This window comes from Carcharhinus amblyrhynchos, chromosome 9, assembly GCF_965287045.1.
Source record: "Carcharhinus amblyrhynchos chromosome 9, sCarAmb.v2.hapA, whole genome shotgun sequence".
Classification (NCBI taxonomy): Eukaryota; Metazoa; Chordata; class Chondrichthyes; order Carcharhiniformes; family Carcharhinidae; genus Carcharhinus; species Carcharhinus amblyrhynchos.
Genome location: NC_137332.1, coordinates 48,833,023 through 48,853,916, shown reverse-complemented (window position 1 = coordinate 48,853,916; position 20,894 = coordinate 48,833,023). Strand labels below are relative to the sequence as shown.

General features: G+C 40.5%; 1 protein-coding gene across 1 annotated transcript in view; it reads right to left on the bottom strand.

The window, feature by feature from the left end:
* wls (Wnt ligand secretion mediator) overlaps window positions 1-20,894 on the bottom strand; it is a 51,543-nt gene that overhangs the window by 16,255 nt on the left and 14,394 nt on the right. The window contains exons 3-9 of the mRNA XM_080195575.1: window positions 17,313-17,437; window positions 15,830-15,991; window positions 14,311-14,447; window positions 13,300-13,468; window positions 10,322-10,419; window positions 9,091-9,154; window positions 416-559 (exon numbers count right to left, since the gene is read on the bottom strand). Coding sequence (XP_080051701.1) covers window positions 416-559; window positions 9,091-9,154; window positions 10,322-10,419; window positions 13,300-13,468; window positions 14,311-14,447; window positions 15,830-15,991; window positions 17,313-17,437 — 899 coding nt within the window. The remainder of the gene's footprint in view (window positions 1-415; window positions 560-9,090; window positions 9,155-10,321; window positions 10,420-13,299; window positions 13,469-14,310; window positions 14,448-15,829; window positions 15,992-17,312; window positions 17,438-20,894) is intronic.

Sequence of the window (20,894 nt, the reverse complement as noted above, 5' to 3'; positions counted from 1 at the left end):
GACACTTCTGATTAGCAAGTAGAAAATGACTTATTTCCACTAACGCACAGCAGATCTGATGGAAATGTTCAGAAGTATGAAAGCTTCTGATAGATAAATTCTACAAAAACCTATTTTCATGAGTCAGTTACTGGAGGATACAAGGTTAAGATTATTAAAAAAAAGAACGATTAGGAATGTTTCTGTTTTTCACTAAAAACCCACAGAACTGTTAACATATACAATGCATGAGTAGATACTGGCAGCTTTTTAAAAGGCAAATGGGTAAATATTTGAAAAAGATAAAAGCTTAAAAAGGATATGGGGAGCAAGATGAATGGATAGCTCTTTCAGAGAGTTAATGCAAATATAATGAGCCAATCTCTTTCTGCTGTAAAATTTTACATTTTAAATTTTAGCGTGCCCTCATTTGTACCTCATAGTGCAGTCTCCTTGCTTTGGACATGGCTGGGAGTGAACATCGTTTTCCACTTATATTTCGGAAGACCTGGAACACCATGAAACACAAAAAGAAGAAATACAGACAGGCGCAGATACCAGCAACTATGATAAAAGCCATCTAGATGTGCAATTGTCAAGGTAAACGCTGATTGGATTTAATGGTTTAAATTGCTTGTGAAGAGATAGTGTCCCCCAACAGAAAACAACATTGACCATTAATTCTCCCAAATAGACTGCAAATAAACATGAGAACATAAGAAATAGAAGCAGGAATAGGCCATCTAGCCCTGCGAGCCTGCCCTGCCATTCAATAAGATCATGGCTGATCTGAAGTGGCTCAGTTCCACTTTCCCGCTTTCTCCCCATAATCCTTAATCCCCTTGCCTACCAAAAACCTATCCACCCGTGTCTTAAATATATTTAGCGAGGTAGCCTCTACCACATCAACGGGCAGAGGATTCCAGAGATTCACCACCCTTTGAGTGAAGAAGTTCCTCCTCAACTCCGTTCTAAACTGCCTCCCCCCCCCCCCTTTATCTTGAGGCTGTGCCCTCTAGTCCTGCTGTCCTTTCTGAGCGGGAAGAATCTCTCTACCTCTGCCCTATCCATCCCCTTCATTATCTTATACGTCTCTATCAGATCCCCCCTCATCCTTCTAAACTCCAAAGAGTACACACCCAGTCTATTCAGCCTCTCTTCATAGTTCAACCCCTTCATCTCCGGTATCAGCCTAGTGAACCTCCTCTGACTCCCTCCAAGGCCAAAATATCCTTGTGCAAGTGCGGCGACCAAAACTGCACACAGTACTCCAGCTGCAGCCTCACCAGTGCCCTGTACAGTTGCAGCAAGACCTCCCTGCTTTTATATTCAATCCCCCTCGCTATAAAGGCCAGCATCCCATTTGCCTTCCTGATCATCTGCTGCACCTGCAGGCTGGGTTTTTGCAACTCATGCACAAGGACCCCCAGGTCCCTCTGCACCGTAGCATGCTGCATCTTTTCGCCCTTTACATAGTAGTCCCTCCTACTACTATTCTTGCCAAAGTGGATAACCTCACACTTACTAACATTGTACTCCATCTGCCAGGTCCTTGCCCACTCGCTCAGCCTATCTAGATCCCTCTGCAGACTTTCCACACCCTCCGCACACTTTGCTTTTCCACTTATCTTTGTGTCATCAGCAAATTTTGACACCCTCCACTCAGCCCCCTCCTCCAAAGCATCTATATAAATGGTAAATAGCTGAGGCCCCAGCACCGATCCCTGGGGCACTCCACTAGTCACCAACCGCCAGTCTGAATAGCACCCACTGATACCAACTCTCTGCCTCCTATTAGACAGCCAATCCTCTATCTACGCTAACACCTTACCCCCAACTCTATGCCCCTTAACCTTCTGAAGCAACCTTTTGTGCGGCACCTTATCAAACGCCTTCTGAAAAATCGAGAAACACCACATCCACCGGTTCCCCTCCGTCTACCACACTAGTCACATCCTCATAGAAATCCAATAAATTCGTCAGACACGACTTCCCTTTAACGAATCCGTGCTGCGTCTGCCCTATCAAACAATTTTTCTCAAGGTGCCTCGCTATTTCTTCTTTGATGACGGAGTCAAGCATTTTTCCTACAACAGACGTTAAACTAACCGGCCTATAATTCCCTGCCTTTTGCCTGCTACCCTTTTTAAACAGCGGCGTAACATTAGCCATTTTCCAATCTTCTGGCACTTCCCTGAAATCCAGCGAGGTTTGGAAAATAATCACTAAGGCATCTACTATCACCTCTGCCATTTCCTTCAGAACCCTGGGATGCATTCCATCCGGTCCTGGGGACTTGTCCACCATCAGTCCCTCTAGTCGATCAAGCACTACCTCTCTAGTGACTGTGATCGCATTCAGGCCCTCAACTCCTACCATCCTCCTATCTTTAATACCCGGCAAACTATTCGCGTCCTCCTCCATGAAGACCGAGGCAAAAAAAACTTAAAGGCCTCAGCCATTTCCTCATCCCGCACCACTGAATCCCCCCTCTCATCCTCTAAGGGTCCAACATTCACCCTAGCCAGCCTCCTCCTCTTTATATATTTATAAAAACTCTTACTGTCCTTTTTTATATTTAGTATATTAAATAAAGAAATATCAGAGCCACATACTGGACATTGGAAAGGGCAGGGCAAAAAAAAAAATCAAAAGGTTTGGTGGTTCATGCTGAGAAATGAGCTAGATGAGGGCAGTGCATTTGATGTTGTCTACATGGACTTTAGCAAGGCCTTTGACAAGGTAGCGCATGGTAGGTTGTTGCACAAGGCTAAATCTCAAAGCATTCAGGGTAAGGTATCTAAATGGATACAAAATTGGCTTCTTGACAAAAGCCAGAGGGTGGTTGTAGAGAGTTGTTTTTCAAACTGGAGGCCTGTGACCTGCCGTGTGCCTCAGAGATCAGTGCTGGGCCCACTGTTATTTGTCATTTATATTAATGATTTGGATAAGAATGTAGGAGGCATGGTTAGTAAGTTTGCAGATGACACCAAGATTGGTGGCATAGTGGACAATGAAGGGAGTTATCTCCAACTGCAATGGGATTTTGATCAATTGGGCCAGTGGGGCTGATGAATGGCAGATGGAGTTTAATTTAGATAAATGTGAGGTGATGCATTTTTGGTAGATTGAACCAGAGTAGGACTTACTCAGTTAATGGTAGGGTGCTGGGGAGAGTTACAGAACAAAAGAGATTCAGAGGTACACGTTCATAGCTCCTTGGAAGTGGAGTCACAGATGGAAAGCTTAGGTGAAGGCGGCATTCGGCATGCTTGGTTTCATTGGTCAGAATAGTGAATACAGGAGCTGGAATGTCTTGTTGAAGTTGTACAAGACATTAGTAAGGCCACACTTGGAATACTGTGTGCAATTCTGGTCACCCTATTATAGAGAAGGATATTATTAAACTAGAAAGAGTGCAGAAAAAGATTTACTAGAATGCTATTGGGACTTGATGGATTGAGTTATAAGGAGAGGCTGGATAGACTGGGTCTTTTTTCTCTGGAGCATAGGAGGCTGAAGGTGATCTTATAGAGGTCTACAAAATGAGGGGCACAGATCAGATAGATAGTCAATATATTTTCCCAAAGGTAGGGGAGTCTAAAACTAGAGAGCATAGGTTTAAAGGTGAGAGGGGAGAGATACAAAAAATGTCCAGAAGGGCAATTTTTTCCACACAAAGGGTGTTGAGTGTCTGGAACAAGCTGCCAGAGGTAGTATAGAGGTGGGTCCAATTTTGTCTTTTAATAGAACCATAGAAACCCTACAGTGCAGAAAGAGGCCATTCAGCCCATTGAGTCTGCACCAACAACAATCCCACCCAGGCCTTATCCCCGCATCCCTACATATTTACCCAATAATCCCTCTAACCTACACATCCCGAGACACTAAAGGGGTAATTTAACTTGGCCAATCAACCTAATCAGCACATCTTTGGACTATGGGAGGAAACCAGAGCACCCAGAGGAAACCCACACAGACATGAGGAGAATGTGCAAACTCCACATAGATTTTTAAGTAGTTACATTGGTACAGAGGGATATGGGCTAAACGTGGGTAATTGGGATCAGTTTAGGGGTTTTGAAAAAAAGGGTGGCATGGACAAGTTGGGCCGAAGGAGCTGTTTCCATGCTGTAAACCTCTAATGACCCTATATAATCTCTAGCACTAGCAGCTCTCCACATGACAGCATCAGCATTACAGACCATCTTCAACCATGCCATCATGGAATAAAGATTCAAAATGGGAATCATGATTAAACTTTACCCTCGAATTTAGACTAAGGACATCACCTTAGTCCCACCTCATCCTGCCCTTCCTATTTTACTAGGGATCAGTTAACAGGATTGTTTTTTCTTCAAGTTTGTAAGGTTTACAACACAATAGGCAGTGATATAATAACTTAGCACCTAGTGCCATTATGACAAATGCATATGCAAGAACATTTTACAATATATTTCAATGAAGTAATTGCCAGTGATTACACAGCATTTATTAGAAATGTATTAGTGGATAAGCAAAAATTGGATATCTAAATGAATAACAAATGTCATAAATACACAGCAACCCTATCAAAAATGGAAGCACACTCATTAGACATTTGGGCAAAGGGCTTATTTCTTTGTACTAAAGTCCTCTGCGTTTGTGTTGGATTCAAATTCTATTGTCAACTATGGTAAGCATCTGCACAATCAAACTCCTTACTAAATCAACACATCACACATTGACTTATCTTTTTCTTTTGCACACTGACAAACCTGTCATTTGTAGCATTTCTCATTTGTTTGCAAGATTTTTTTACATTGTTTACAGAAATCTGCGTGGGTGTGGATGAGGGACAAGTACTTCCTTCCTAGCCCGAGGGTACAGAGGCAAAATGTATCATTCCTAACCTCAAATTCCTAATCTGGTTCAGATTTAGTTATTGAACATGGGCCAGGGACCAACTTCCTGTTCTGCGTGGTCCATTCCAGGCCACATACTACACTTAACCACCAAGTAATTAAACAGTAAACTACTTGAAAAGCAGGATTAGAAAATTAAACAATACCCACTGTGCAGGATGTTGGAAAATTAAGCTTTTAAAAAGTTTTTTTATTAAATAAAGTACATGACATTTTCTGCTATTCTTTCTCTTTCGTCAAGAGGTGAGGTATGTTGCCATGGGTGTTGCACACCCCTCTGGCATCTTGCTCAAACATTTATCAATCAGAAATAAGCCTAGGCAGCAAATTGCCAATAGATGTTTCAACTGTGATGATCGCCACACACAAAAAGAGCATGGTCTAATTGTTATGTCTAGACAGGCCAATCTTTCAAAATGAGGTGACTGTGTACCAATTAAGAACAGAATTCAGCACCATTTTCCCATCCCTGGCCCAGCAGCATTGAGTTCGTTTAGCTAATGTTTGCAAATTCAGTACAAATAAGAATCAAACCCAGAATCTTCTGATCTACTGCTACAATCTACTTTGACCAAATGAAGTATCTGAGAGCTGAAGCCCAGGTATCTATCCACCCACCTTTAGCACTCTAGAATATATTTTATTAGATCAGTTCAGTTGACCCTCCATTTGCTTTTGAAACTCTTCTAGTGACAGTTATGTTAACAAGCCCATTGTTTTTGCTCCTACTCTTGTCTGCTGTAAGGGAAGTACATTCAGAGGGACAAGGAGGAATGTATGAAGGCAGCTCCCAGCACTGGCACTTGTCCAAACCAGTAGGCTCTTCACAAAACTAGGAACAACATTCTTCAGAGGTTTACCAAAGGGCGGTGATCTCTGCACTTGAATCAGACAATGAGTGAAATGGTGCATGGAGCAACAAATTTCTTTTTTAAAAAAAAACAATTTGATATAAAAATTTTCTTGTGCACCAGTCATTGCAGATGAATCAACAAGGAAGTAAAGGCACTGGGAGTTTGCACAGGCCAGAGACAAATTACAGTGTAACGCCCAATTGAAATATTTACTAGGCATGTAGAATTAGCAGTCGAGACATCTTTAACCCCATAGGGTGTACTGCTGATTTCTCCTTCACTACTTTAAAACATTGTTAAACGTGTTGCAATCTGCAACGTGCCTTGACCCATCCTCCTAAATGCTTTCCTGCCTCGTGAAGTTGAGGTTTAGCTTCAGAACAAGCACCTCTAGTACCATCAAGTAACCATTCCTCATGTGTATGTGGGCAAGAAATGTGATTTCTCTGAAATGGAGTGTTACTGTCAACGCAGTCCTGTTCTAACTGACGCACACGTCACGACAGGTGTCACAGTTACTGGAATCCACCTGATCTTTCCCATCATAACCCATTTCAGCTAATTTGCCACAAACTCCATTCTCTAGTTACTGACTTCTGCCCTTGTCCTGGGAATTCTCCGAGGAGGAATCAGGCCGTTCACAATCTTAATGTCATGGGATTATCACAGCAACTTCATTGTAGTGTTAATGTAAGCCTACTTGTGACTAATAAATAAATATGTCTCCAAGATGAGTTTCCAGCACATAACCAAGCCATCAGTAAAAGATGGCCTATTTACATCTCCATAACATCATCCAAATTTATACGCTGGAAACTCATCTTAGAGACAAATATTTATTTATTAGTCACAAGTAGGCTTACATTAACACTACAATGAAGTTGCTGTGATAATCCCATGACATTAAGATTGTGAACGGCCTGATTCCTCCTCGGAGAATTCCCAGGACAAGGGCAGAAGTCAGTAACTAGAGAATGGAGTTTGTGGCAAATTAGCTGAAATGGGTTATGATGGGAAAGATCAGATGGATTCCAGTAACTGTGACACCTGTCGTGACGTGTGTGTCAGTAGAACAGGACTGCGTTGACAGTAACACTCCATTTCAGAGAAATCACATTTCTTGTCCATATTCACTGATCCATCCACTGTCAAACCCCTCCAACTTCTATATCCAATTATCTCAATACATTCCTGGCCATCTTCCAACAACCCTCTCTCCATAAACTCAAGGGCTGCAATCCTTTGATCTCACTCATGGCTGGGATTTTCCAGTACCGCTGCAATGAATAGAGTTTTGGCTGAGCGCCAAATTCTCCATTCTCACATATTGGTTGCAGGGCGAATTTGATTGGAGAATCCTGGCCAAGGTCATTCAAAAATTCTGCTGCCCACATTTTTATGCCAAGTCCTGTTCTCCCATCACCTCCATACCCACCGATTTGCATTGGCTTCTGTGGTCTAGCAACATCTTATTTTAAAATTCTCCTTTCTATATCCTCAAATTCCTCCCTGGCTCTAATTCCCTCCAGCCCATAACTTGCCCAGATACCTGCAATTCTTGTTCCTTGAGCATCCCCAATTTTAATCATTTTAAAAACAGCTGCTTTAGCTGCCAGGATCTGAAACTCTGAAAGTTCCTCCTATTTCCCCTTTCTTTCCTCCTTTATAATGTTTTAATGACTACATTTTCAGAACTTTTACATCATCTGTCCTCATATCACCTTTTCTGGCTCAACGTGAAATTCTACTTAAAAACATCTCTACGAATATCACCTTGGGATATTTTACATAAAAATGTAGTACAAATACAATTTGTTGTTGAATAAATCATTGAACTTCAAAAAATCTAAAATAAATCTATACTCAAAGATCTAACTTGTCAGAAATATAGCTTTCTTTTAAAACCAGTATCTCTTTCCCATTAGTGAGGACCAGGCAAATTCTGCTCCTAATCACTATCCTCTAGAGACACCTGATGGAAATGCACATGCACATTGAGCTGTCAGCTCAGTTCCTATACACCCATGAAAGGAGAAAACAAAGATTTGCATTTATATAGTACCTTTCTAGGCCAGACAACATTCCAAAAAGCTTTACAACCAATTAAGTTTTTTTTTGAAGTGCAGTCACTTAAGGTAGGAAAAGTGGCAACCAATTTGTACATAGCAAGTTGCCACAATCAGCACTGTGATAATAACCAGATCATGCATTTAATAATATCCACAGAGAGATAAATATTAGACAGGGTAACAGAGTTAACGCCCACATTCTTCTTCAAAACACAGTGTCCTGGGATCTTTACGCCCACCAGAGGGGCTAAACCAGGCATTTGTTTAACATCTCATTGGACATGGAGACAACACCCCCAACAGCGTAGCACTCCCTGAATACTGCGTGGGAGTGTCAGCCTTTATTTTTGTGCTCAAGTCCTAGTGTGGGACTTGAACCTTCTGACTCAGGAGGTTGAGAAAGCTACCAATTAAGCCACGGCTGACACTTGGGGTTAAAGTAATGGACAAGCGTGGAATCGTAATCCAGTGTTAAATCAGTTGCTTCTGCAGAGAAATTGGAAGGGAAAAAAAAGCAGCTCAATTTTCTTCTAACAACGGACTGCACTGGTGAAAGTGCTTCAGGAAACGAAATATTGCAATTAATTGCTTTGGGGCCAAGCTGAAATTGGCTCTTTTTTCGAAATCTCCCAGCATGATTCACTGAGAATATTACCTCTGTTCAAAGGAACTGAAATTAATCACAGTAGCTTATCTCTGCTGCACACAAGAGGCAGAAAAAGCATACGCTTTCAAATGTTTTAATAGCAAATGCTTACATCTCACACTCCAGCTCAGTGGCTTTAGAAGCGAGGAGGTGAGCTCTAATTGTGCAATTAGCTCAGCATTGTGAAGTAAACAAGTGCCCCTGCTATTTTCTGAGACTATTTTGAGATCAACCTGAAGTGCTTTTCACTTCATCTCCTGAGCCAGCTGCATCATAAACAATGTCATTTCTGGCAGTGAACCCCATCACCATTACTGGTTTTAGATTCAATGATCAACTACACTCCACAGGTCAGAAATGCACAAGTTCCATTACTGGCCTATACAAGCCTTCCACATCGGATCTCTGATCAAATCAGCAAACAGTTTTATCCCTCCTAATTTGCACCAGCACGATTATTACCCCATGTGAAATTAACTGTTTAGTACTGACAGGTGAAACCTGGTACCTTTCTGGGCAATGCTCTTATCTGCTGAAGCAGCAGTGTGGCCCATTCTTTGCTATAATCGCAAATTACTTCAATTTGTTGCCATGCATGGAGGAGATAAATAGTTGAGAGATCCACAATAAAAGGATACAGCCAATTCTGTGCCAACATCGGTGGCCCAAATACTGTAGAACGGGTTGGTCAGTTGTACACCCCTGTAAGAGGATTTAAAATATTCAGGACAAGTTTCTAAAGAAAAAAAAATAAAGATGGCACTTAAAGCATAAGAATGTAAGAAATAGGAGCAGGAGTAAGCCATCTAGCCCTTCGAGCCTGCCCCACCATTCAATAAGATCATGGCTGATCTGCAGAGAATTCCAGAGATTCACCACCCTTTGAGCGAAGAAGTTCCTCCTCAACTCCGTTCTAAACTGCCCCCCCCTTTATCTTGAGGCTGTGCCCCCTAGTCCTATTGTCCTTTCTGAGCGGGAAGAGTCTCTCCAACTCTATCCTATCCATCCCATTCATCATCTTATACGTCTCAATGAGATCTCCCCTCATTCTTCTAAACTCTAACGAGTACAAGCCTAGTTTATTCAGCCTCTCCTCATAGCTCAACCCCCTCAACTCCGGTATCAGCCTAGTAAACCTCCTCTGCACTCCAAGGTCATTAATTTTTAAAACAAGATAGTAGCCTGTTGGCATCCTTCATAGTACATGGCTTTAATATACAGCTCGGATGGAACATTATTTCTGGTGCCTTTGCTCCACCATTCTCCAATTGGAATCCCAGCCTATGCCAAAGATGCTGTACAACAGATCACAGGCCTTATTTACACCATAGCAATAATGGTCAGCAGACAACCCACATTCTGGTGGAAAGGTATAAGTGTGAATAGGCCAGGTCTCCAATTACATAGCAACACATTTCGGTTGTTGGCTTCCCTGTGCTGCAAGCAATGCACACACAGATTACTCTTGTCCCTCACACGTTCTGGCTGTATTCACACTGTGGGGCTGTACAGACCTTCCCCAAAATTGGGGAAAGTTGATGTGCAGGAAACAATTGTGACCTTTCAAATAAAGTGCTATATGCTGTGACTCGTGTTCTAAATGCACTGAGGAGTGAACAAGTCACACAGTCTCTTGAAATGTAGCATGTGAGAACAACAAAGTCATTAACAATTGCTTATTTATTTCCAATTTAGGGGAGTTTGCACTTTATCATAGAATCCTTACAGTGTAGAAGGAAGCAAATTATGCAGTAATAAACTACACAAGCTATTTCATTCGATCAATTCTGCCCAAATCGTGAAGTTAGGGAATTGGTGTCAGTGGCTGGATTAAACTGAAATCCTGTGAAATATAAAACATGCGTTTACCTCTCACAAAGGTCAAAAAAGAAGAGGCAAAAGGAGCCAAAACCAATCGGCACAATTTGTTTCAGGTAAACAGATAGTCGATTCCGCTCATTCTGGTCCTAGAGACAGAAACACGATACAATATTATTATTCAGGAACATGAAATTAATATAAAAGCTCGTGAAAAAGAAAAACCTGAGGCTTTCAAACAATAAGCCTAGGCTCAGTCACTGACTAACAGGCCCCAGAGCTAGAATGTTATGCAGCAGTAAGTCAGGCAGACACTTGCCTGACCTGAAATAGCAAAGACATTGGGGGCATGTCTCAACACCATCACACATTCACGATGTGCAGGAGTCGGAAACTCACCCACCTTCATCAGTCACTAAAGGGAATTTTACAGTCATTGCACAGCAGGCGGCCATTTTATTTTTTTACTTTTCTTATCCAAGGGCGAGATAAAAGGGGAATGGAGAATTGGCAGCGAAAGTTCAGGTGAGCGTTTTCTACTGCTTTATTGCTAACAATTCACACCTTTTCCATGACCTCTGCTCAAATGTTTGCATTGGAACCTGTTTCTTTTATTCCCCCCCTCCTCCCCCCACAGCACTCTCCTGGAAATTTTTGGTGACTGCAGCCAGCCACATTTCAGGCCCTGAATTGGCTGGTAAAATTGTTTGTCAGTTGTGATTGTGGCTGGAAGCGAAATTTGTGGCTGCTTATGGCCTGCTAATTTTCATGGATCGATGTACACAAAATTCAGGCCCAGTTTTAATTCCCAATCTGCATGAACTTATCCAAATTCCACTGGGACAAGAACAACTGATGTTTTAATTAATCTTAGAAAGCCTAGGGTTGGAAAAATGTTAAGTCAGAAATTCTGATCACCCCATTCCCAAGATGTTGGCTCACACTTCTTCCACTGACAAATAACTTGCTGACATTTATGGTCAGGACTTAGACCTAAAAATAACCAATTGGGTGAAATACAAAATAGCTGATGCCTACACAAGTTCTTTAAAAACAAGGAGGAGAAGTTCACTACTCCTTTGTAGTCAGTCCCCAGTCCCACAATACTTGCCTATTGTTATCGCATCTGAACTTCTGCTAATACAAAATAAATTATTTTGTCTAGTATCACCCTGGCCCACAACATCTTGTATAAATCAGAACAGATTAGAATATTCTCAGTTTTGTTACAATACAAAACTGCACTGGAACAAATAGTCATCCTTTGAAATGCAAGGCCAATCCAATTGACTCTGGCTTGCTTTGTCAGCAAAATCTATTATTGAAATAGGCAAAAATGTGAATCCTGTAGACACACAGTCTGGTACACTATTTATCTGCTTTACTTTGGGTTATTTAAAGTTCTGGATTTTATGCTCAAGGCAAGGGATGTTTGTTAATGCTGGGAACTGAACATTACCATACAGTGCGTGCAATCATTTCAAGATCAGATGTGGCACAGTTAAATGTTCACTCTGTAGCCTAATGATGCACTTCAGTCTCAATCTCAGATTCGTCCCAATTCAAGTATCTGTACTCTTCAATACAAGTGCCAAATTGAGGACATTTTGTCAGGGTAAAACTGTGAAATATAAATCTAAAGCATCCTCATGCAGCAACATAACTCGTCTTTGAATCTTGTCCAGCAGTGACATTCACTTAGCGATTTCCCAGAAAAGAGGAACACAAAACCAACCAGGACAAAGAAAACGAAGTGGAAAAGGAGGAAGCTTGATTATTGATTAAAGTTCTCATTCTCCTCCTACAATAATAATGGTAAGAATCCATTGAATGGATAGTAAAACAATAGATTAGCAAAATCTACAAAAAGTTCCATTCCACCAAACTGTATACCTGTTACCTTCACAGGTTCCTGCCACTGTCTTTGAGTTAACATTACAAACATCCACTTCACCAAGTTCTCAGGAGAGAGGGTGGGGGTAGATTCCGAAAAATATACCTTACAAATCCAGCAGCAGCAAGAGCCAAAATTTAAAAATAGAGAAAAAAGTAACACACAAGCAATTCTATAGCGACCAATGTAGAGATCTGCAATGAAGCCATGGGCTTGCCTACAAATTATAGCTATGACTTAGATTTACTTTTAGGTTCAGATGCAATGGTCACTCCTGTAAGTGGCCCCTGTGTCTCATTCAAACAACACCAATCTCATACACATTTCCCCAATTTTTCACTAGGTTGCCAAATGCTTTTAGTGAAATCGCTGACTGCAAGTAAACAAAGCAGCAGTTAGAATGCATTAGCTTCACTTCTTCAAACACCCAGTGACCAAGAAAAATAATAAAATCACTCCTCCTATTCCAAGTGCATGCATCTGGTTATCGTTTGTCTCAGCATTAAAGCACATCAAGACTTACACAGGCGTGGCTGTCGTTACTTTATAAAAATTTGCATTTTTCTGCAATTGACTATCAAATGTGAGTGTGTGTTCTTCTACTTCCCATTGAAGGCTGGGAATTAGCAGCTGATCTCGGATTTTCTTCTTAGCCAGGGAGTGGCTAGTACAGCTGATTGGAGTGGGGGTTTGCTTTAGGAGTCAGTGAATAGGTGTCTGATCTTGACATAACATATCCAACATGAGTCATTTGTCTCTTACTGTCTCAGTTCAAAGCGTATGTTACACAACAATATTCCATAAAATCTCACCTCCAAATGTCTGAGGCAATTTCTTCAACAGTGAAATCAAATGTAAAAGGTAATTGAAAGGAACAAATAAGATCTATCCCTTCAAAATAATATGGTCAAAATCTCTAAACAAGACAGACTCTTTTTACTTGAAATAAAGGGTGGGATTTTCCAGCCACGGTCGCCCCAAGACTGGAAAGTCCTACCTGAGGTCAACGACCTTTGCATGGTTCTGTGCCGTCCGCTACAATTCCCATCGCGTACGGGACGGGAAAATTCCACCTAAAGAGTTAAAAATAAGCAACTTCTAAAGTGGAGTTGAGTATGCTTCACAGTAAACCAACCATGAGATGCTCCCCGCAGAAGATGATCCAAAATGACAGCAACATGGCATAGAAGATCCCCTGTCGAATGTCTCCAAACAGCAGCATCCATGTCCAGTCAAATCCGATGGAAAACCATTCCACTGGGATATTTATAAAGGTCATTGAGATTCCAAGTGCAAAAATCACTCTGCAAATAAAATATTAACAACTTTTGAGACTCTACAGAGAGCGAAAGCATTTTAAGCAAAGCTTAGATAGCTAAGCATTAAGCTGGAATGAATGCCTGCATGTGTAAATAACACAAGAACTGCTTCAATCTCTCTCACTTCCAAATCTACAGAATTTGATTGAAATCTTGAGCTAATAGGATACAACTAGCTTTCAGAAATTTTTCTTTCAGTTATTTATCACAACTTTACAGCAAAGAGTTGCTTATCTTTCGATTTAATTCTTGATTTAAAAAAAATCCAAAGATATACGGGTTAGGTTGATTAGCCGTGCTAAATTGACCTTGGTGTCAGGGGGATTAGCAGAGTACTTACGTGGAGTTATAGGTATAGGGCCTGGGTAGGATTGTTGTCAATGCAAGCTCGATGGACCAAATGGTCTCCTTTTGCACTGTAGGAATTCTATAAGAATCTCTTCCCCATGCCATGTTATTCTGAGATAGTATTCTTATAGACACCTTACTCAACTGGCTCTTTCATATATTAGCACATCATATGGCTCACATCAGAATTGGATTCTGTTCTCACCACATTCTCCAAAAGACATACAAACCCAAGTTCCTAGCTAAACTATTTTCAAGCATCTTTTAATACTTTTTACTCCCATTTGAGCAAGAACCATTTTCAGTTGTTATGCAAAAACCAAATCCAAATATTTAATTGTGAATGGGGCAGCCTGAAGAGATACATATCAGGTCCATTAATAGTCATAGGTGAAGGGGAGGTGAACCACAACAGACAATAACACCTATAAATGAGGGATAAGCATGAATAGTAGAAAAATCAAAGACTTTGGACTTACTTCTCCAAAAGGACAGGGGGTCGTGTCATCATAGTAATACGCCTCCAATACCAGATCATAATGATAAGAATACTTGGAGTCAGGAAGGTTTTCATTGCAAACCAGACCCTTGTGAATCCCCCATTCTGGTGGATTGCCTGTGAAGAGATTCAAATAATTACTTATTAGTTTAAATACACCCTTTAAAGTTGATAGAATGTGACATTTTAATGAAACCTATCAGAACAACAACTTCCCAAGCACTACATGACTTCGTGTGCTACTAATCACTCAGGTCAAAAACATCCTTGTTTTAATAGGCGGGACAATGTTACATTAAATGCACTGCATAGAAACAGGTCCTTCAGCCCATCTCTTACATTATGCTCCACACAAATTCCTCTTAACCATCTTTATTTAACTCCATTAGCAAGCACTGGAAACCCCTTCATGTTGTGCAAATAAATTATTGTGAAATTGAGAACATTGAAAGCTGCAGCTCTCTGATCTATCAAGCAATGTTTTCACTGGGGCTCAGGAAGTGTAAACTTAATGAGTGGTATTTTCTCACCACCCCACCCCAACCCCTGCCCCCCAAAAAAACAAAGGATTTTTATCTAAAGACATAGAGCACATGATGTGGGGACCATGATGGGAAATAGGCAGTGGGTGCGGGTGAGTGGGGTATGAATGGCAAGGTTTGGAGGGCTTTATTAAAAAACATACATACATACTTTAACCAGATGAAGTCTCTTAATACTAAGGCAGGCTTTTCATCAGCCCATCTTTGCGTTTGGTAACCCCAAACCTTTTCCCCTCAGCTAATCCAATTGCCACTCGCACTGCTGGGAGTTTTCCAATGTCCTGCTACCCAACTCAACGATGAAAATCCAGCACAAAGGACATTACTTTATATTATAAACGCTTATTGGTTAAGCCCCATTAGGAGGATTGCATCAAATTTTTAGGCATCACACTTTAGTAAGGATGTCAAGGCCACAGAGGGAGTGTAGATACCAAGGCTGAAAACTATTAAGCACAACAGAAACCGGAATTGCTTTCTTTAGAGCAAAGAAAGTTAAGGGGAAATGTTTGGGTGTTAAAAATCATGAAGGGTATACATTAAAGCTTTAATATTAAATCTACTTCTACCATCTTCAGCCAGGTTCATGTGGGTCTCAACATATTGTAAGAATTCTGAACAGCCGGTGTTCCCACCAGGGCTCTCCCTTTGGATTTCCCTCAGTAACTGCACACGTGCAGACATCAGTAGACGACAAGATTATACACAGCTAGAATTCCTCTATGATCAATAGCATAAGACAGTTACTCTGCGGTCTGGCAAGGCAATGGAAATTTGTCAGGACCTCTGGAACCTTTCCTCAATGAGCGTTTTCTGCAGTGGATGGAAGCACGTGAAAAGTAATTTTCCACTGGGAGCACAAAATGCAATCCATTAATATTTAAATCAACGGCTAGTGTGAAAAATCAAACATGACAATTTATCTGAACAGAGCAGTAATTATATCAATGACATTACCACCATCCGAATATCCTTGAATTTTCCGATTTTCATGTTAATGTTCTTCTTCTCATTGACAGGAAGTCGAATGTTAATTAGGTAATACTTGTGTGCCACACTTCCCAATTCCATGAAGGGAAGGAGATCACAATCGTACAGTTGACCCTGACTATCATAATGCTGTCCAGGACATGAAATAATATACAAAATTAGAATTAATTATGCACCACGAAAGAACTGGACATTTTATTACATAGGTAAAATTCTTCCCCTCCTCTCCAAGTTAGCCCATGCAGCGTAATTACATGGGCATTCTACACATAAACACCAACCCAACAACATCAGTCATCTTTTTCTGAATGCAAAGTATCAGAGTCAAGAACAATGCTGACCTAATCTAAATCCACATGAGTGCAGCAGTTCGGTAGAAATTAGTCAGGATTCTTGCTCCCAAATATAATGTCACTCTCAGATTTATTCTAAATTGTGACAAGTTTTTAAGAGTTTCATGGACCATACTGAGGTGCTCCAAAATTCAGTCGCATGTCTATGTTTAGTTAGCTGATGTCACCCAAGATGTCACTCCAGAGCTTGAAGTGGAGGTGGGGAGAGGTTGAGAAGGAGGAAAGGGGCAGGACTTTGAAGGAGGAGGTACTAGCCCGATCTCAAAACTTAAGCAAACTCAAGCCTGGTTGGTACTTGGATGGGAGACTACCTGGGAATACCAGGTGCAGTAACCTGTGGGGCAGCACAGTGGCAGTGTTTAGCACTGTTGTCTCACAGCTCCAGGGAGCCAGGTTCAATTCCAACCTGGGGTCACTGTCTGTGCAGAGTTTGCACATTCTCTTTGTGTCAGTGTCTGTTTCCTCCAGGTGCTCTGGTTTCCTCCTACAGTCCAAAGATGTACGGGTTTGGTTGATTGGCCATCATAAATTGACCCTAGTGTCAGTGGATTTGCAGGGTAAATATGTGGTGGAACCACCCTTTAGTATCAAACACGATGAATGGGAACTTGGACAAAGTGACAGAATAGTATTTATGAAGTTGGACCCAGCAATTCCAAGGATTTAGAAGATGCATCAGTAGACCGTTTAACCACAGAAGATATCCCAATCCTGGCCTCAAGTCAACATCCATACAAGTGCATGGTTGCATGCTGGGTAACTGTATAAGAGCAGGAGTAGTGATTTTGGCTGTTATTTGCATATATTTAGCTCTGATTTGTGACCAATTGTGCTGGCTAACTGCCATTCTGAGTAAGACTAGCTAACTCAGCACAGAGCAGGAAATAAACCTAATGAACTAAACTAATAAACCCACTAATCTCATGTACAAAAACGCTAATGGGGCATTTCTGAACTGATTCATCTGTGGAATCCAATATATACTTGGCTTGTGAGTTTGTTCATGATTTAATCTGCATCGTATTGTTGAAAACTTTAAAACTGGATCTTCTATTCACTCTCATAAGGAGATGTTATAGAAATAAGCTAGTACATACTTTTGGAGATGAGAATTTGCAACTTAGCTTCCGCTTCTCGATTGAATGGGCCATTTCTGTCCATTCACTAAAGCGATCATCACGATAGCCTAGTGAAACATCCAATGTCACCACAGCTCCCTCACCTGAAGCGGGGGGAAAAGAAAGCAAAATTCAATTTTGAGACGTAATTCTTCTCCAAGTACAATGAGGAACTCCAACAGATAATGAATCAAGGGAAAATATCTTTTGTTCAAACATTTGCCAATTAAATAGTAGTGTACAATTCCATCAGCGATTCCTTACACAGAATCTCCAATTAGGTTTTCTTGTCTCAAGGCCACTAGTATAGGTTGAAGGTTGCTTGCTCATCTCCAGAAAGGTCCAAGAGAAGGAATCTATAGTTACATTCAAGACTTACCAAATGGAAAGAAGGGAGTACAAGCATTCTGTGGCGTAATCATCTTCCATTTGATGCTACAACTGCTATACAAACACATGCTTGTCAAACAATACTTTGCAATTAATGCCTTAGGATGAAATCTGCCAACAAATGTCTCAATTACATCACTGCTGTCAACATCGAGTAGAATGGATTTATATTGCGTAGAATGTACTCACTTTGTCTAGATTTTAGAATAAAAGAATGAGGGGAAACCTCATTAAAAATGCAAGATTCGAGAGAACCAAAGAGGTTGTACCCCTGCTGTACAGTCTAGAACTAAGGGTACTGGTGGTTAGAAAATGCAATGAGCAAATATTGCTTCATTCAAGAGCGCTATGAACTTTTGGATTCTCATCAATCACGATTTGTGACGATTTTCAGGCACACGAATTGAGGTAGATCAGTCAGAATCTTATTGAACAGTGGAAATGCTAGCATAAGCAACATTACTGACTTGCCTGAAGACTGTGAGGATAATGTTCCTAAATAGCAGAGTTGGTGACCTGCCCCATGTTTCTGGGCATGTAATTTTTAAGATGAAGGAAGTGATAGTAAGAGATGAATTATCTGAAATTTTTTAAAAACTCAAATTTGATGCAAGTCCATAAAAAGCTCAGCATATCCTAGTATATTTCAAGCTGTTATTACAATACTCTTGATCCATTAGATAAGTCAAATGCAGTAAAATAGAGAATAAAAACTGCCTGTACGGAATTACATTAATAGGTTTGCAGCTATTCTAAATTTTGAGACTAGTTTACTGGTTGGAAAGGAATTTCTCGAGACCTGCTGGGACAAGGGGTAATATTTTTGAGGTGTCACTGATGCGTGAAGGTAAACCTTTGCAGAATGAATACAGCAAATTAAAAATTGCTGTTCAAATCTTTTTAACAAAAGACGACCATTCAGCAATAAAATCAAACCTTCCATTAAAGGAACTAGAACATGTGACACTAAAATATACAGTAAATTCACACCATCAATTTGTTGTTTAACACTTCTGAGATGCTTTGGGCAGTTTACATTAAAATGTGCTATACAAGTACAAGTACTTCTTTGCTTGAAGGAGACCTTTATTGAAGCTGTTCCACAATTCTCCAAACAATTTGTGATCCCAGACAACAGGAATTGGCAGACCATTGATAGCATGGCTACAATATCTTAGCTGGGTATCACTGTAAAAGTCTGGTTCTATTCTTCCCCAAATATTCACACATGGGACAGCAATTTCACTGGGTAAATGAGCAGAAAGAATCTGGACTGCTATTTATCCCCTACTCTACAGTCTAGGAATAGGAAAACCAATAAAGGTGGCACTGACCCCTTCACCCTAAGGTGCAGCTCAGGATGTGCTGAACACTGGATTCAAATAAAGTAATGAGTACAGTAATGAAATAGAGAATAAACGATGTCTGTGAGAATATTTTTATAAAGTTTGCAAAAATCCTAAATATTGAGATTAGATTCCTGATTAGCAAGAAATTCCTAGGGATCAACTGTAGGCATTAGAGAAAATGCAGAGCAGGTCAATAGAAATTATGAAGAGATTGATATTTCTGGTGTGTGTATTCTTCAAGTTCAGTTAGATCTCTTTGTGGAGTACAGAGCTTTATCCTACAGAACTGCTTCATACTCTGCCCATTATCCATAATCAAGCTCAACATTTCCACTAATGATTGATCTGCAAAACACTTTTTGTAACATTTGTGGTGATTAGTTTGAGGCTACAAGGGAAAGTTTTACTGGACACCCCAAAAACAGGCGCTGCAACTACCAAGCCAAAATGACAGCCACTGCCAAAAATGTGTCCACCATCTTTTTGACTATTTGCACACATGACTTCAATTATTATACTTAGACAGAAAGTAATTTTTAAAATATGCCCATTGCCATCTGTAGCTAATCAGAGTGGCTCTTCCTCTGATACTGGAGTCCTAAACAAGATATTTTGTAATGTGCATATATAAACTTGGTACATGCTCAAGTCATTCCATTAATCCCAAATCTTCCCAGTTATTTAAACAACACACTCAGCAAGGATAGGAACTGCTATTATCATACATGGTTCCTAATGGAGCATGACGACAAAGCAGCAAAGTGATCAGGCTAGCAGAATTTAATTTCTGGATGAGTAGATGACTTGTAAACCAGGATAGTGTTACTGGCACAGAAGCAGCAGTCATTTTCATTTCAAAGTCTAACATCAAAGAGTTACAGGTATTACAGACACCCTTTTTAGTGAGTCATGCCCTTTGTATCCTTCAAAAGGGAAATTTTTTTTTAAACAAAGGTCACTTGGAAGGATGCAAATAAATATTGTATTAATTTATTACCCCCACATAACTTTCAAAATAAGCTAACCAGCTAAAAAGAGGCAATAATATTGTAAAAAGCTGGAACTGAATATATTTATTGCCCATATAAGGCACTGACAACATCCACAGAAGTGTCCTAACTGAACTATTTCACAGACCCAATGAAGGAAAGGAAAATTGTGAAGTGATTTACTTTCTTCAGTTCCAGCTCTTCACTGCCATCAAGCAGCCTTCCTGGATGTTGTGTGAAGACAAGTCATTCAGTCTGCCAACAGAGTGTCTAAGCTCACATATTGAAACACCCATCAACTGGAGGATTCCAGGAATGCTGCCACCACCTGCAGAACCATATCAGACTGGCATCATTGGAATTGGATAATCATCCAAAGATAAAAACTGTAAAACTATGGGGCAAAAAGCAGGTGAGTATGACTTGAGAGTTAGCACAGACATACACAAGGCAGAATGGCTTCATACTGTGCTGCAACTATTTTATGATTGTAAAAATCAATGAAACTTACACCAGTGGTAGCCATCCTTTGGCCCAACATGACATGTCTGTACTGGCTCTTTGCAAGCACAATCCATAACTAATTCCAAAGCCAAAATCATTCGAAAAAATTTTTTTTTGGAAAATGGTACTCCAGATAGATGGGAAATTAAACTGTTCAGTGCAAGAATGAAGGAGGAGAAATACAAGAGGGAAGTCAATGTTACAAGGTCAGTTAATATTGTCCACAAACGACAACAATATGGATCGCATTACAGAGATCTAACCAGTCATTATCCGCTTTTAGACTGTTCAATCTTTGCTATCCATTTATAGGCCTTTATCAGTAGCAT